Source organism: Lontra canadensis, unplaced genomic scaffold (genome assembly GCF_010015895.1).
Source record: "Lontra canadensis isolate GAN:19392208 unplaced genomic scaffold, GSC_riverotter_1.0 scaffold9, whole genome shotgun sequence".
Classification (NCBI taxonomy): Eukaryota; Metazoa; Chordata; class Mammalia; order Carnivora; family Mustelidae; genus Lontra; species Lontra canadensis.
The window spans coordinates 30,803,654-30,822,047 of NW_022631003.1; the positions used below are offsets into that span (position 1 = coordinate 30,803,654).

Sequence of the window (18,394 nt, forward strand, 5' to 3'; positions counted from 1 at the left end):
TGGAGGGGGGAATGTAAACTGTGGTGCTCACCAGCTCCTCTGACCTGGAGAGAGTTCCAGTAGCTCCCTGCCATTTGGCAGGGTTGTAGGGCTGGTTCCTGTATATTTTAGACTGTGGCTTTTTGTGTGCCCTAGTGCAGACAGATCTTCTCACAGTCCCTCAGTACTATCCCTCCCCCCTACAGTTCTCAGTGTAATGGTTTCCCTTTGTTACTGTGCCATTCTATATGTGGTCTTTTATTGTGCAGAAGCTATTCAGTCAGCCCTCAGATGTTTTTCTGGAGAAATTGCTCTATAAAAAGGTGTAGATTTGGTATCTGTGAAGGAGGTAAGTTCAGGGTCTTCTTATGTCATCATCTTAGACCAGAACAACTACTCCTTAATCTGGTAATCTTTAAAACACTCAAAAACCTAATAATTTAAGACTTTATTCAACTTATAACTTGTGTAAAACACCACAGAGGTTTTCAACTACATTAAGGTAGTTGCACTGGCTGCCATGTTTTTCTCTCACATGGATTGTTGTCTACGTTAGGTGACTCACTTATGGTCGGAGCTACTCAGTATGGTATTGGTTCACTTCTAGTTAAATCCTAAGGGTAAAATGTACTACACTCCAGGGTATACATGGAGTATGACTCCTTGGACCATCCACACAGAAAGCATATTCTTGCTTTTGGAGATTAGTTTCACATTATATGGTCATGTCAAATATAAGATTAATGAAATTAACCTAACTGACTTGGCAAGGAGGACAGAGGAAACAGGCACCCTGAGGTAATGATACCACCATCTGCTTGCACTGTCCTAAGAATTTAGGTGCATTATTTCTAATAATATAACAGCTCCCCACATTTATCTAGTGTTAACAATACTAAGAACCAGGGCAAGCACATCACTTGTATTAGCTCCTTTAATCCTAACAAACACCCTAGGAGGGAGGTTCTGTTATTTTCTTTCTGTTGTTGAAAAGAGTGAGACCCAGAAGGCTTTAGCAATTTATCTTGAGTCACAGTTACTCACCAGTTCGGATTCAAACCTGAACAGTTGGGCCTCGGAATCGATGCCTTTACCTAGTCCACAAAGTCATACCAGGCTGTGGATAATCTTGTTTCACAGATTCAGTGGGATTAAGAAATTTGTTCACAGCCACAGAGCTAGCAAGGGATAGAACCAAAATTTGATCCCAGGCAGCTGGATTCACAGCCTCTTCAACACCAAGTCAACTGTGACTTCAGCCCCCGGAGGCCTTAGAGGTGACTTTAGACAACCCTTGCCCACTCAGAGTCAAGGGCACGAGGGCGGCAATGGATGGTTTACAAACACATCCTCTCTTACCACTGCTGAGTCATTCTGCTATGTTTCTTTATGATGTAACATGAGAGTAGGGGCGTTATTTGAGTGGGAGTTTTGCTGATCTCCTTTTCTGAAAGTTACTGAAACTCTTCAAGTCCCTCTTCCCTGATTCTTAATCAGTAGAAAGGATAGTGTTTTCATGGGGATTAAAACAGTACAGTCTCTGATCCAGCACAGGTATATGCTTGGTAAGTGAGTATTGAGTGATTATCGTCTTAGGTGGCTGCCAAAAAAGATTTGTCCAAAACTTGTAAATAAACTGAATCTTGCAGCTCAATTATTGTATTTCTCAACTGTTTGTCTTTTATATTTTCCATCTCTTTGTTGAAGAGAGAGAAGACATAAATAGACTTTTAAAGGATGGGAAAGAAAATCCCACAATAAAATTTGCATAGGAAATCCTATCTCTAATAGGTTAATATATTCTTAGGCAAAAAACAGTGGGAGGCATTTTTCAGTCCCCAGAATTTCCCAGTAAAGTAAAATAGATGAGTGTTAAATCAATTAAAAACATAAATAAGACAAACCTATAAAAGATTCACAGGAAAACAGAACTATGACTATTTACCAAAGAACTAAAAGTGGGGCGTCTGGGTGGCTCAGTGTGTTAAAGCCTCTGCCTTCGGCTCAGGTCATGATCCCAAAGTCCTGGGATCGAGCCCCGCTGGGATCGAGCCCCGCTGGGATCGAGCCCGCATCGGGCTCTCTGCTCTGCGGGGAGCCTGCTTCCTCCTTTCTCTCTCTCTGACTGCCTCTCTGCCTACTTGTGATCTTTGTCTGTCAAATATATAAATAAAATCTTTAGGAAAAAAAAAAAAGAACTAAAAGCATTGAATGTCTTAAGAAACTGGAATGTCTTAAGAAACTTTTACCAAAATTAATCAAATCAGGCTCTTGTACTATTGCAGTTTTTTAAAAAGCCCTAACTTTCATATTTTAAAAACAATGGGATTTCATTCCCCCCCACTCATTGGAAAGCCCCCAAGCTGCAGTTTCAACAGCACCATTAAAATCATGGACAATAAAGGGCCGGCAGTTACCTGATAAATGTGAAAGATGTGATGAGTCAATCCAAATAATTCTGGTTAAAAAACAATCTTATCTCCTTGGGTGCTTTTGGTCTCAAGTATTTGTCTTGACCACACACTTTACTATTACTGTATAGAAAGTTTTTAGGACATTAATTTTATACCCATGCCTTAAATCACTTGATATTTTGAAATGATGATACCTTTCTTCTTTGAGGTGGATAAGCATTCATGCTCTTCTTTGACAGAGATTTTACAGCTCTTTATCCGACAGAAAAAGGATCGCCTCGAGCCAGAATACACATGCATCCTTCCACTGTGGAAATTACTGTGAACTTGCAAGCCAGCTTTCGTAGCAGGAGGCAAGAGAACAGGTGGAAAAGAATATGTTCATATAGATAAGAAATGTTAGGAGATACATTTCAAAACTATTACCTTTTTTTTAATACATTGAAAAATGGTTATTTAAAGCAATGATATCATTATATGGTAAACCACTAAGTGAAATATACCAAAAAGAGCATATGCTAAGGAATTATATTTTTATAACTTATAAACACTTGCAGTTCATCTTCATTTTTCCCGGCAGGAGGGGAGGACAAAGGTAATCAAAATGAAATGAAATTTTTTTTTAAATGAAAAAACCCCTCAACTTACAGTAGTAATCAATGGCTTTAAGCATCATTACTTTATATTATAAATAAATGTTTGGCAGTAAGCATTTCCAAAGTGGTATTTTCAGAGAAGATAAAGAATATTTACACTTCCAATGCACAATTATACAAGGTATTTCATATTGAGTAGATCTAACTCCTATAAGAAAGAGAACAGTCTCAGCATATGACTGAATAATGGAAACCCCAGCAATTTTTTAAACCCCAATGATACTTTCTTATAAAGATTTTATTAGCATATGAAACAGTGATTATAAAGCAATCACATATCCCCCAAACAAAGCATCTTCATATGAACATATTTGTTTTTGTATGTGTATACGAATATAGGAATTCTCTATTGTTTTTTGAACTCTAGGTTAATGACTGTAAGGTTTATTAAATCTCCTCTTGATAAAACCATAATTAGCTAATTTTTCAAAATATTGCATAGCTGTGCTTTTAAGTAATAATTTATTTACATAAAATTATGGACATGCTGACATGAGCACTTACTTTTGGCATCGATCAGCTTCTCTCTTGGTGAAAGGTCAGAAGAAGAAAGTTGCTCCTTTACTTTGGCAACATCTTTTGGATGTAAGAAGTCAAATAAGCTTTGTCCAGTCAAGCTAGCCTATTTATAAGGTAGATGTTCATTTAAAATCAGTACCATAATTTTTCTACATTTTTTCACATGAACTTATGGTAAATACTGTCAAAACTGCTTTTTTTCAAGCTCAAAGATCCATCTACTACACTGTGACATTAACTTAGTGTTAAAAGCAGGGTAATACTTGTAGATAGAAATATATAAAACTGTATCTGGAAAGACACAAATCACAAACACCTAATCACTGATATTCGGTGAATTCTTGTTAACATCCCCCAGTTCACTTGTTACTTCTAAATTATATGATTATTTAAATTTTTTTTATCCTTGGTAAAAGTAAAGAGATTATATTGTAATATGTAAGACACAACGTATCTGTGATTTTACAGTGTGATTCAGATTTTTAAAAAATCACTGTACTATAAAAAAAAAAATCTAACCTACAATACCTCTCATTTCCCATTTCACTTCCCCCAATATGTACAGCATTCCCATGTCTATGCCTTTGCTTGCATGGTCTCATCACCTAGAATTCATCACCCCTCTCTACAAACTCATAGTTCCCTCACCACTCCAGCCAACTGACTTTGGTCCCTGACTTCCTCAACTGAAATGTCTTCCTCCCCTTCTCTGCTCATCTTAATACCTAAGCAGACATTCTACTTTGTATATCAAGCCTTCCCTGATTTCAGTGATCACCCTTGCCTTATGAAATCTTTTATTACCTAAAGTAGACATTCTTATAGAAGACAGAACACATGGACCAGCTAGCTGGACAAATGGACAAGTAGCCTAGATTGAGTTAGATATCTCATATTTTAAAAAATAGCATTTTATTAATCAATCTGCTGTATGATTGGTTAATAGAAGTTTCTACCCATAACTCTATGCTTCAAAGCAAATCAGGTTCCTGAATCTGAAAGGCTAAGGACCAGATCCTGCCTACATCATGGGGATTCCAAAGTCCTCCTGAGAAGTCAGTATGTCTCTTAAATCGTCTGAAATACTAGGTCAGTGCCCAGTGGGATGAGATTCCATGTCACTAATTTGGAACTTACATGTCTATCCTGAATTGTAAGTTGTGTGTGTGTGTGTGAGAGAGAGAGATGTTCTCTATCTTGTGTTAGGAAATAGAATAATCAAGTCTTGACCTCCCCTTGTGTCCCCAATGCCGATAAAACCAGCTGCAATGAATCATTTGGTTCTTACTCCCTCTGTATGTAGGCTCATAATACCTCTTCTTCTGTTACTTAACTCATTATCCACGAATCTTATCTCTCTAAATTTTCATGTTTGGGGAGAATATAGGTTATGAGACTGACATGCTACCTACTGTGCTAACGAGGCACCTGGGGAGAATATAGGTGAAATCATTGGGAATTATTGAAGAGTAAAGCTGTGGTCTGATTCCTATTTTAAAGGTGACCACAGGAGCTAGTTTATTTACTCTGTTGGATTAGTGTTAGTGCTAGAGCTTTTGAATAACTAGCTCAAATTAAATGGTACTTGGGAATGAGGAGGTAAAGAGAAGAGACAGGTGGTTAAATGAAAGATGACTTTTAGAGTTTGTTGCCAGAGCTTATATCAAAAACTGTTATGCATGTAACCTAATAATAAATAATAATGCTGTCTTTTAGAGGAAACAGAAGGACACCAAACATTGTTCAGACAGTCTCAAATGTGCCTTTACAACCTAAGAGACAGGTTTAATCATCATTTCCCCTTGTCACATAAGAGAAGGCTGCAGCTCAGGAAAATTAAATAACTTGCTAGAGGTAAGGAAGTGAACACTCTTATCAGAAATAAGAACCCATAATCTTTGCATACATTTCCATCTCTCTAGGAGTTCTAACCTAGTGGAACCTAAGCCCACAGCCCAGGGTTTAAGAAGAGAACTCAGAAATATGTGTGTGTTCAGAGAAATTAAGCATCATGTGGAAAATATCCTCAGTTTTGGATACCTGATCATAATTAAGTATTTTGGAGACTGATTTAGAAACGAAGAGAATTTTTCCTCTTTCACATCCAACCACAAATAGGAAGCCTTCGGCAGTCTAGAATTTAAAAATATAAACATGAATATTTTAAAAAAATCTGTCTTACACACATTCAAGTACTGTGAAAATTCCTGTAGTGATAAAACAAAGAGTGGTCATAGAGCTAGTAAAATTAGAGGACATTTTCTTAAGCTATAAAAAGATTGATGAAGAACATCGAATTGAACCCCAGTCTAAACTAATTTTTGACATGGAAAATTTGGCCATGGAATATTTGGTTTTGATATTTTCTAATATAGAAATGACCTACCCCCGATTCTATACTGCATATGAAACTATAAAGATATCAAAACACTTTTAGTAACAACTGCCCGAGGATATGCTGAGATGCAGGGAATGTGTAGAGTGGGGATAAGAAAAAGAGCAGATGTCCTATGATATACCTTGTGAGTAATTACTAACCACTCACTGGAAACTAAACTTAAAAAACTCCAACCTCGGTTAGATGAAGTCTGCCCAGTACATCCTTTGTGAAGCAACCTATATGGAAATGGACCTGTATGGACACAGGATGAGTCTAGCACTCCCATCGGACATTGCTTGAATCATTTCTACTCACTGGAAACAAACATGAGGTGAGTTTGGCGGACATACTCTAGAAGGGCAGAACAAGTGTTATATTAGGACTAAAAGAAAAAAAAAAAACACTTAAAGATTGTGAGAAAGCTTCCAAAGCATACTGTATATGTTGCTCACTTTAGATATCTTGATCTTAAAAAAAAATAATAATAATCCCTTACATTCCTGTCAGGAATCTTGTATTTAAATTCAGCTACTCAGATAAAAGAGCTTTTTTAAAAAATTGAGAAAAAAATAGACAAGTATATATATGAAGAATCTTTCTGTTTCATCATGCTATGGTTTAAAGCCCAGGAGTCATAGCGCAAGATTAAGACATTTATCCCCTCCTGGGGGCAGGAGAAGCCTATGAGATGGTCATATTTTCCATGTCAAATAACCTCTAGAGGAGAGAATCTGAAAACCCATGCATATGAATGGTGAGAACAGAAATGTCAAAGCATCGACTAATAGCTCATTAAGCAGTAAGGGCTAATGTGCTGAGAACAGGATCCGGAAGAGAAAAGGATACAAGGTAGATGGCTTTTTAGGAGGTAGTGATGGAGGGGAAGAGACCCCATGGCACAGGAGGTGAGTACAGTGTAAGTTTAGGATCAAAGACAAGCTTGGCTCCATATTATGGAAATTGCATATCCTCTGTCTCTACTTTCATCAGCCCAAATTAAGACATGGTTACCTATGCAACTTATTTTTGTAGGAAGGGAGCTATGGTGTATTTGGGAGCCCTGGCTGTGGCAGCAGAAGCGATCCCAAAAAAATCTGCCTCCCATCCAGGTAAAACTGAAAGGACAAACACAGCTTAAACAAACAGAACTCTGGACTTACCTTAAGGATTAAGTGTCTGAGCTCATTATCCTGAATAAATGAAGGTCTATAATTACCTCCTGCATAAGAATTTGTCATACCTAAAAATAAGTCCAAAAGTTATGGAAAATAGAGTAGAGTTGGAAATGTAGTAAGTACTCAAGGGAAATAAGTACCGTTGCCGCTGCATTAGGAATGGTACTATTACTAGCACATTCTATCACTTTATCGTCCTCATTCTTTCTATAGTATCAGATTAGGATGTCCTGATTTTATACTGTAAGTTCTTGGAACTACTTATTCCCTTACACTTGAATGTGTGGACAGTAGGAGCTGATTTCAAAAGAGAACTATATTTTCTAATACACTATAATTCCTTAGCTTCTTCAAACTGTTCAGGGGCACTGGGGTGGCTCAATCGGTTAAGCATCCAACTCTTGATACCTGCTCAGGTCTTGATCTCAGGGTCGTGAGTTCAAGCCCTGGGTTGGGGTCCATGCTGGGCATGGAGACTACTTGAAAAAACAAAACCAAAACAAAACCAAAAAAATGGATTATGTGAATTACCCTAAATAGGAAGATTGTGGAACTTTAAATCACTGCTCTGGATTCATCAGATTTTCCAAATGGCGCTTTAAAAATCATATGGAGACTTCTGATAATATATAAAAATGTATAAAATATAAATGAAATAATTCATTTTAAGCCCTTAGCACAGAGTTTATTGTATCAAAATAAAAGTCTCTAACTGAACAGCTGACAAAAGGAGGAACCAGCAAGTCAGGACCTATGTAAAAGTTTCAATGAGAGAAACAAGGAGAGCACCAAAATCACATTGTGCGTGCATGGCCACAAGGGGGCGCAAGGGACAGTCCACCAAGCCAAGGTGCCCTGTCCCCAGATAACATCCAGGCAAGAGTAATTCACAGGTAAATCAGTTTTCCCTCTGTTATACTCATCAACTTTCCTAACCCCAAGCCCCTCTTCCTGAGGACTGCAAGAAAAGTTGCTTTTGCAAGAGAAAGATGGGTTAATACCCTGAGAAGTTTTTTTTTGTTGTTTTCCCCACCCTGGGACATTTTAACTACACAGTGGCCCTTGGAAAGATTTGCAGCTCAAACTCACAAAATACCTAAGTGCTGGCGGGAGGTTGGGTGGGGGTGGGATGGTGGTGAGCGGGTACCCAGAAAATCAAAAACACCTCATGGTCTTACTTGATAAAGTTTTTTTCAGACTGGTAGCACCCAGATGAGCCTGGCAAAAGCAAATGAAAATCTCTTCCAGAATCTACCTTCTAGGTAAGGCTCCAAGAATTCCCTCAAATGATTTCTTATAAATGAATTCTTATAAATATAAATGATTATAAATGAATACACAGCAACCTGACAGGAGGGAGTTGAGAAAGAGCAGAAAGATACAGACTGAGTTCCAGGCCAGGGTAGGCCATAAATCAATCTGAGCAAAGCAGTGTTATCTTCTTGTCTGGCCTGAAGGTCGAAGGAGTATGTTAGGGAAACCCTGTCGGTGTCAATCAGCCAGAACTGGGAGCTGGGACAATGAGTGGAGGACATGCTAAGGAGAAATGCCGGGGGTAAGGGCAGAGCCGAAGCCAGGCTGAGGCATTACTAAAACACATGCTGTGATATTCTGGACCTGTGCCAGTGAGGGATAACAACTTTTTAAAAAGATTTTATTTATTTGAGAGAGCGGGGGAGGGGCAGAGAGAGAGGGAAAAGCAGGGATCCCTGCTGAGCAGGGAGCCCAATGTGGGACTTGATCCCAGGACTCTGGGATCATGACCTGAGCTGAAGGCAGATGCTTAACCCACTGAGCCACTAGGGCACACCAAAAGATAACAAACAAGGAAATAAGATCACTTACCTTTATCACAGTGTTCATTAGGTTAAAGTGATCAAAATCACAGTAACTATTCCTCCTCCTCCCTCCCACCTCCACCCAGAGTACACACTGTGCTTGCCCTTGATAGGTGTTAGTCTTTACTATTAACAATGACCCTATTCAGTAAACGCTTTTCCCCTATTTTACAGCTACAGAAGTGGAGGATTAGAATGTGAAGTGACTTGGGTAAGTCACACAGCCATTAAGTAAGGGAGCCAGGCTTTGAACCCAGGAGGTTTGCCTCTGGGACCTCCATGCATGGACCACTGCACCCACCACCCAAGTTCCAGTACTATGACTGCACACACAGAATGCCCACAGTTTCTCTGAAGGTACCTGCTGAGAAGAAGGGCTACTCCAAGTGTGGTCTGCTGACTGGTGTCATCAGCAAACTATGGCAGGTGAGTATGGAAATGAAAAACAAGCATTTTTAGGGGCACCTGTTTGGCTCAGTCAGTTAAGCATCTGCCTTCGCCTCAGGTCATGATCCCAGGGTCCTGGGATTGAGCCCCACATCAGGCTCCCTGCTCAGCAGGGAGCCTGCTTCTTCTTCTCCTGCTCCCCCTGCTTGTGCACATGCCTGCTCTCACTGTGTGTGTCAAATAAATAAATCCTTTTTAAAGAAAGCAATTTTAGACACTTTTATGGAAATGTGACATCGTTGTGGCACCCCAGCCCATGATCATTTTTCCAGGATTTAGCTGTACTTTGTAATGGGTGGGAGTGGGTAACACTTGTCCCTCACCCAGATAATTTGAGAAGCACTATTTAAAGCATGTAGTGCAAAAATTCACTTCACAATCCATTTGTCTTTAAAGTAATTATGTAGGGACTAAAACAACATGCTCCGCAGGCTCTGATGATGTGGGGTCCATGTTTCTGTGGAGCAAGTTGGGTGGTCTACTCCAGTAAGGGCACTGGAAGGCAGGCAGACCCAGTTGCCTGAAGTCCTCTTACTTGTGGGCAACACTGACTAAAGGGTCTGCTCAGGGTGTGCGATGAGCCCTTGAGCACCTCAGAAAGGCCACTGGCAAAAACTTGTGCTCTGGTGTAAGGAATCTGCTCTGGATTAGACAGTCCATCCTCCCTACTGAGCTTCTCTTGTTGCTCCTCCCACTTCTACTTCCACTGTAGCATTTATCACCCTGGATTTTAATGATCTTTGCCTGGGTCTGTCTCCTTCGCCTGCCATGAACCCCAAGAGCTCAGAGATCTTGTTCCTTTCTTTTCAAGTTCCCAGCACAGACGGGAACCTACATGATGCTCGGTGCCTGTTTGTTGAATTAGTTGATGGATTCATGACTTTCCCCCTTAGGTTCTCCTCCCTCCAGGCATTGCGAATGTGAAAATGGTTGGGTAATTTTAGAGTTGCAATCAAATGACCTCAGTGGGGCCTGCAAATGTTCACTGCTAAAAGATTTAAGGGAAATATTGCATACAACTTATGCAAGATCCAGTTGTGGGTAAAAGGGAATCCTGTTTCACAATGGATGGTTATGAAAATGAGACCTCCTGTCACAGTCCTGAAAGGATCCTGCCAAGCAGTATTCCTCACACTTGCGCTGTTCTGCTTGGCATCAGAGCGATCAAGGCTGTGCTTTCTTTTCCTAGCTGCCTGCCCTCCAGATTTGCACATAGTCAGCCAGCTGGAGTACAGCAGCCACCATTCTGCATGTGGAAATCTAAGGAAGGTGATTTAAAGTATCTATTTTTTGTGAAAGGGACTTCTTAAGCCGAGAAGAAAAGGCCAAGACAAGAAAATTATGCAAGAAAAAAATTTCAGTGGTAAAAACTGAGTAAAGGTGGTGGATGAACCACTTATAAAGCTAGTTTGATCGTTAAAAGACAAAAGTCGTAAAATGGTATCTGCAAAAATTAGTCAAGGAATACACAAAGTAAGAAGCTATAAAATGTGACCACATGTGTATAAAATGGGGAAAGGGGGAATACAAATGTAGTGCTTTTAGAATGTGGTTGAAGAGACCATCAACTTGGTATATGTTGCTACATACTTAGGATGTTATATATGAAATTCATGGTTAGTACAACCAAAAGCCTATAATACATACAGGAAAAAAAAAAAAAAAAGAAATCCGTGCATAACACTAAAGAAAGTCCTCAAATCACAAGGGAAGGGATCAAAAGAAGAAGGGAATGGAGAAGAACTACAAAAATAACCAGGAAACGATTTTAAAAATGACCATATGCACCTATCAATAATTATTTTGGAGCATCACATTTAATCAAAAATCACAGGGTGATTTTTGGATAACAATGGATAACAAAATGAGACCCAACCACATGCTGCCCCCAAGAGACTCACTTCAGCACTAAAGACACAGGCTGAAAATGAAGGACTGGAAAAAGATATTCCATGCAAATGAAAGCAAAACCAAAGATGGGGTGGCAACAATTATATCAACAAAATAGACTCCAAAACACTGTAACAAGAGACAAAGAAGTCCATTACATAATAATAGTAAAGGGATTTATTCACAAGAGGAGATCACAATTGTAAATATGCATCAAACACTGGAGTACCTAAATATGTAAGGCAAGCATTAACAGACATCAAGGGAGAAGTTAACAGTGATACAATAATAGTAGGGGACATTAACACCCTATTAGGTCAATGGATAGATTGCCTAGAAGAAAAGAAGGAAACAGTGGCTTCGAATGACCAGTTACAAAAGATGGGCTTAACAGATCTACATACACAAAACATCCCATCCAAAAACAATATACATTCAAGTGCACAGGAAACATTACTCAGAACAGATCACAAGAAGACAGAAATTTAAAAGAAAGACAACTGAAATCAAACATCTTTTCTGACTACAACAGTGAAATGAAATCAATTCTCCCCCCCCCCAAAAAAAACCCCAAACCCCAAATGCGTGGAGGCCAAAAAAACACCATGCTACTAAACAACCAATGGATCAGCAAAGAAGTCGTAGAAGAAAGGAAAAAATACATGAAGACAAATGAAATTAGAGACAATGGTTCAAAATCTCTTGGATGCAGCAAAAGCAATTCTGACAGGAAAATTTATAGTGATATAGACTCACCTCAAGAAAGAAGAAAAATCTCAAACAACCTAACTTTATACCTAAAAGGAGCTAGAAAAAGAACAAACAAAATCCAGTCAGTAAAAGGCAGAAAACAACAAAGATCAGAGTGGAAATAAATGAAACTGAGACATAAAACTGTTAAAACTTTAGCCAGATTCATCAAGACAAAGGATCAAAATCAGAAATGCAAGAGAAGTTACAACTGACACTATAAAAATGCAAAGAATTAAAAAAAGACTACTATAAAAATTATGCAAAAAAATTAGACAAACTAGAAGAAATGGGTAAATTTCTAGAAATCTACAATCTCCCAAAACTAAATCACGAAGAAAGAATCTGAACAACCTGGTTACCAGCAATGAAGCTGCACCAGTAATCAAAGAACTCTCAATAACCAAAAGTCTAGGGCCAGAAGGCTTCACAGGTGAAATTTACCAAACATTTAAAGAAGAGTTAATACCTCCCCTTCTCAAATCATTCCAAAATATAGAAGAGAAAGGAAAACTGCCAAATTCATTCTATGATGCCAGCATTACTCCGATACCAAAAACAGACACTACAAAATAAAATTACAGACTAATATCCCTGATGAACACAAAAATCCTCAACAAAATATTTCCATACCAAATTTAACAATACATTAAAAGGATCATTCTCCATGATCAAGTGGGATTTGTTCCAGAGATGCAAGAATGGTTCAGTATCTGCAAATCAATCGACACAACACACATTATAAAATGAAAGATAAAAATTATATGATCACCTCAACAGATGCAGGAAAAGCAGTTGACAAATTCGACATTCAGAAAAACTCAACAAAGTGGGTACAGAGGGAACAAAATAGTATAAATGCTATAAGTGACAAACCCAGAGCTAACTTAATCCTTAGTGGTGAAAAGCTGAAAGGTTTTCCTCTAAGATCAGGAACAAGACAAGGGTGTCCACTCTCACTACTTTTATTCAACATAGTACTAGAAGTCCTAGCCATAGGAATCAGATAAGAAAAAGAAATAAGAGACATCCAGATTGGTAAGGAAGGAGTAGAACTGTCACTATATGCAGATGACAAGATACTACATACAGAAAATCCTAAAGTCTCCACCAAAAAACTACAATAAATGAATTCAGTAAAGTTACAGAATACAAAATCAACATACAGAAATCCATTGCATTTCTACACATTATTAACAAACTAGCAGGTAACTAAGAGAACAATTCTATTTACCATTGCATCAAAAAGAATAGAGCACCTAGGAATAAATTTTACCGAGGCTGTGGAAGGATTGTACTCTGAAAACTCTTAAGACATTGAAGATGTCTTAGACAATGAAAGACATTGAAGATGACACAAATGGAAAGACACAGGGTGTGCATTTAAAATAAAGCTTTTAGTGAAACCAAGATTTTCAATACCCAGATTAGTATTCTCTCCACATACAGAATATGAGCAGGCATCAGAATTGATGCCTGTAAGCAAACTGATGCCTATAAAGTGGAAGACACACCTGTATAGAGTTTCAGGAGCCACAACCACAAAAACAAATCCGGGATCTCAATTACAGGGTGGACTTCACAAATCCAAGTGCGGGGGCACCTGTGTGGCTCAGTCAGTTCAGTGTCTGCCTTCAGCTCATGTCATGATCCCAAGGTCCTGGGATTAGGCTCCCTGCTCAGTGGGGAGCCTGCTTCTCCCTCTCTTCCCTCCTCCTGCTCACTATCACCATGTCACTCTCTCTCAAATAAATACATTTTTATAAAATCTTTAACATTTTATGATTTCATAAAATCTTAAAAAAAAATCTTTAAAAACAACAACAACAAATCCAAGTGCAGAAGCCATTTCCAAACTCACCTTTTAAAGATTTCAAGTGTTGGACAGCCATTCTTAACACTGTGAGCTTGTCCAGTTTCCGTGCCATGGGATTGCACTGAGGGATCATTGCTGACAGTTCTTCAATCAGATTATTCATTTTATCTCTCCTCCGCTTTTCGGTTTGGCTATGAGCTTCTCTAAGAAGGAAAAGAACCTCCTTTATTTTTAACAATGAGCAGACCCATGGTTACCACGGAGGCGCTGGCTGGAGCCTGAGGAGGCCAGCCAGCACACCCTCCTTGCTCCCAACTCTGGCCCTGCACTCCTTGTTCAGGGAAGAAGAGGGAGCTGCTGAAGACCAAAATGGCACTCATCTCTCATCCCACCAACTACCCCTGCTCCTTCCTCTTATTCTCTCTTATTTCCAGAAACCTTTAAGAACTAAGATGTGTCTGAGGGCCGCATGAGTAGTTTTAGAAATTCCCTCAGTCTTAGAAGGCTACCCAGCTCTTCCTTTCACTACAGATCCCTGCTCTCTGGTATTTGCTTTAGCATCTTAACTTCATTCTCTTCTACAGCAGCTTTCCAAGGCGTTGCAAATGTGTGCAAATCTCTCTCTTTGGGGAAAAAACTCCACCTTTCCCCATTCTGAGGGATTTTAACGTTGCTACTGTCTTCCCTTCTCAGCCAGCTTCCTGGATGAACACCATCTCCTCTCTTTTCTCTTCTCAAGCAGGCACCTTTCCACCCATCTATTAAAATCAACCTTCTGCAACCCTGCCCCACAGACACTACTTCTAGCAGAGGTCATCCTTATATTATGCAAGGCCTTGCTGATCTCTGCCTTGAATTTGACAGTATAACATTCCTTATTCGTACATTCCTTATTCTTCCGCTGGCTCCCGTGACCCTCCCTTGCTCCGCTGCCCTCCCTGCTCCGCTCAGTCCCCTTGTCTCTTTACCAGCTCTTCCTCTTTCCTTAAAAGCAGTGCCCCAAGATTCCCCAGTTGACTCTACTCTTTCCTCACCTTACAACTTCACCCTGAGATAGCTCCTTCTCTCAGAGGCTTTACAGTGGCTCCTAAGCTACTATTAAATCTCTAACTCGTTCATACTTCACCTCATTCCTGACCTTCAGAACTTGAACTACACACTTAAATGATTCACAAGTGCCATAAACCTCAGGTAAGCCCATACGGAATATGTTCTTTACAATTTACCCCCATTTTATATCTCCTTCCTCCATTACCCTTGACTTATTCCTGTAGAATTTATCTTGGTTGTTGATATCACTAGGCTCATTCTAGACCCTTCTTCCTTCTTCACTCTGAAGAGCCAAATAATCACAAACTCCGATAGGTTCTAGTTCTTAAAATGGTTCTTATATAGGTCTTCTCTTCCTCCCCATCCACTGTGTCACCACCTTGAATCATGAGGTGACAGCTCATTGCACTACCCCCAAAAGCCTTTTAACCTGCTATACTTCCAGTGTCTTCTCCTTTCAGTCTACACAAACCTTGACTTCCAGAATTATCACTCTAAAACAAATGAAGTCATCTAATTCCATTGCATCAAACTGCTAAAATATATTTCCACTGCCTAAGAGGAAGGGCCAAACTCCCTCATGACATCCCAAGGTTCTCCATGACTTGGTTTGTGCCATTTCCAGGTCCATGTCTCTGTGCATTCCCTACATCTCCATGTGTTACTCCACAGCAATGCCAAACAACTTGCTAGTCCTCACATATGCCAAGTCACCTCACATCTCCTCTGACTCGCTCTTTGCTAAGCTTATAATGTCCTTCCCTTCTATGTTGGAAAAATCCTCCTCCTTCTTCAAAACCCACCTCAGTTATTCTTCTGGGAAACTGTCTGTGACTACTACATGATGAATCCCTTTCCTCTCTCACCTGCCTCTATGTCTTCTATCCTTCTACCATGTCACCAGACCTAAGTCACCATCTGCTGGAAATTCAGTATTATTTAATACGTCACAAGGAAAGAAAAACGTTGCCCATTAACAGGAAGAGGTCATTGATCAGACCTTTTTTGTGGATGGTAAAATGTAGGGGAAAATTGTATATCTTACATTTACATTTTACATTTGAGTTAGGCTCTTCTACTCTTCTCACTTAACTGTAAACATCTGTCTGTTTCTCCTACAACAGTCAGATTGTGGCGCTTCCGGAATTTCCACATAAGAAGAGTTTAAAAAGTACAATCTGATGGGAAAGAAGGAGGAGACTTGTTCTGACCTGTCTTTATGGGAAGTTTAAATTAGACGAAAGAAAATCTAATTTTTCCACATAAAAGAGTGGGGGAGGGGAGAACACTAATGAAAACCAATGGAGATAATATTCCCCTTCCCACCCAACCAGTCACCCTTGGGTCACGCTACTCCTGGAACAAAATAAGTACTTTTGAGTGAACTGGATAGAATTCAAATTATATGTATGTTCACATAAAATTTAGTTATATACTCATGCTTTGGTCCATTCAGGAACAATTTTTAGATTAAAATTTTATGTTTAGAAGAATGTTAGAGTTATCCTCCTACTAGAATTATCACCTCTCATTTCTACCAGTATTACCCAATAGGACAGACACCAACAATGGGCAGAGATGCCTGCTCCAGGAATGTACAGCAGATGGGGTCTTCTGTCTCTGAGGCAGAGGTTAGAGAAAGGTGAGAACATGTGGGAGCAAGGCCCTGTGGAGAACAATGAATGACGATGGCAGGAGCTAGGAAACCCAGAAGAAGGCAAAATAGCTAGTTTTTGCGGGAGATGCACCTAAAAGATTTCTGGAAGACTGTATTAGGGAAAGACCTATTTACCAGAGGCTGGTTGTCTGATAATTTAGTGGCAGGGGTCTGGCTCTTAATTCTGCATACTCTTATTGCCACTTTGATCCCTGTCAGTGTTTTGTAAATTAGATACAAAATCAGAATAAATGAAGAAAAAGCAAAACTGAGATTTGGCCATGTTGCCAGATTTAGAATAATTTTTGTTGATGCTGGAATATATTGAAACAATTGAGAAAGACTAACAATCAGATGGTCCTCAGAAGTAACTGGGATTTCTTTACAGCATGGATCAGCTTTGCTCTAGTGCTTAAAGAATAAACAGTCCCTCTAAGAAAAATTTAAAGGCACATGAAGGCAAATGTTATTCCAGTAGATAGAAAAGGTAACAGGTACTTGACATTTACCACTTCTCAGAGCATATGGAATGAGACCTAATATTCGTGAATCAATTCTATCTTGGTGTCACTTTTTACTTTGGCTAAAGGTTTGTATCTGCAACATTTTCCACCCACCATCTACCAATCTCAACGGTTCAGTGTACCTGAAGGACTTTGTTTTTACTCGTTCACCATCTTCCAGTCTACAAAAAAGCAGGATAAAGTGTCAAACTACATGAAACAGCTTTTATGTCATTCTTGAAAGAGAATAAAGGTGAGATTAAGTACCATCATCCTACATCCTAAGTCCTATTAAGTCTTTAGTTAGAAATGCTACCCTGAGCTCCTAATGACTGGAAATGATTATTACTGTTGACACAAGTGGTGGGGGTGGTTCTCCTGAGGCTCACAGGCCCCTCTTCCCCATCAGGGCAAAGAAAACTGTTAACTTGCAATGAACAAAAATTATCTCATGTGAGTCCCGAGAAATATAATATTCATATGAATAATATTAAATAGAATAATTTTTAGACAATTGGCTCCACCAAAAATTTTGTAGTGATGATATTAAAATAGCCTAAAAATGAACGAAAAGGAATTTATTTTGTTAAAATTTATTTTTTAATTAAAAATATCATTGAAAACTGGAAACTCCGGTCACTTGGCAATAATATTAATAGTCACAGTAGTATATTCTCTAGCAGAATATGCCAAATGTCTATATGCGTGTGGGGCTATATATGTATATATACACACATGTGTGTATGTGTATGTAAGACGTGTAGTTACCACCAGATCACTACTATAGCAGAATATACTGATGGTGACAGAATACGTTCCACATTAAAAAATGATGCAGGCTGAATAGTTTTTAAAAATGCATATTTTAAAAAATATATTACCAAATGTATCAGAACAAACAAAAATAGACTCTTAAATACAGAGACCAAACTGGTGATTGCCAGAGGGGAGGTAGATGAGGGGATGGGCAAAATAGGTGGAGGGAATTAAGAGGTACAAAATTCCAGTTATAAGTAAGTCACAGGAGGGGTGCCTGGGTGGCTCCGTGGGTTAAAGCCTCTGCCTTCGGCTCAGGTCATGATCCCAGCGTCCTGGGATCGAGACCCACATAGGGGCTCTCCCTGCTTGGCGGAGAGACTGCTTCCTCTTCTCTCTCTGCCTGCCTCTCTGCCTACTTGTGATCTCTGTCAGTCAAATAAATAAATAGAATCTTAAAAAAGTCACAGGAATGAAAAGTATAGCGTAGGGAGTATAGTCAAGAATATTGTAATAACATTATATCCTGATAGATGGTAAGTACATATATCATAGTGAGCACTG

At 39.2% G+C, this 18,394-nt stretch overlaps 1 protein-coding gene across 5 annotated transcripts in view; it reads right to left on the bottom strand.

The window, feature by feature from the left end:
- ARNTL2 (aryl hydrocarbon receptor nuclear translocator like 2) overlaps positions 1-18,394 on the bottom strand; it is a 101,758-nt gene that overhangs the window by 35,316 nt on the left and 48,048 nt on the right. For 2 of the 5 annotated variants that reach the window (XM_032855196.1, XM_032855198.1), the window contains exons 4-9: positions 17,218-17,256; positions 13,910-14,067; positions 7,109-7,188; positions 5,609-5,701; positions 3,554-3,671; positions 2,588-2,731 (exon numbers count right to left, since the gene is read on the bottom strand). In XM_032855196.1, the coding sequence (XP_032711087.1) occupies positions 2,588-2,731; positions 3,554-3,671; positions 5,609-5,701; positions 7,109-7,188; positions 13,910-14,067; positions 17,218-17,256 (632 nt within the window). Of the gene's footprint in view, positions 1-2,587; positions 2,732-3,553; positions 3,672-5,608; positions 5,702-7,108; positions 7,189-13,909; positions 14,068-15,717; positions 15,737-17,217; positions 17,257-18,394 lie in introns of those variants that run through there. The other 3 variants (XM_032855199.1, XM_032855197.1, XM_032855200.1) reach the window with 2 other exon arrangements.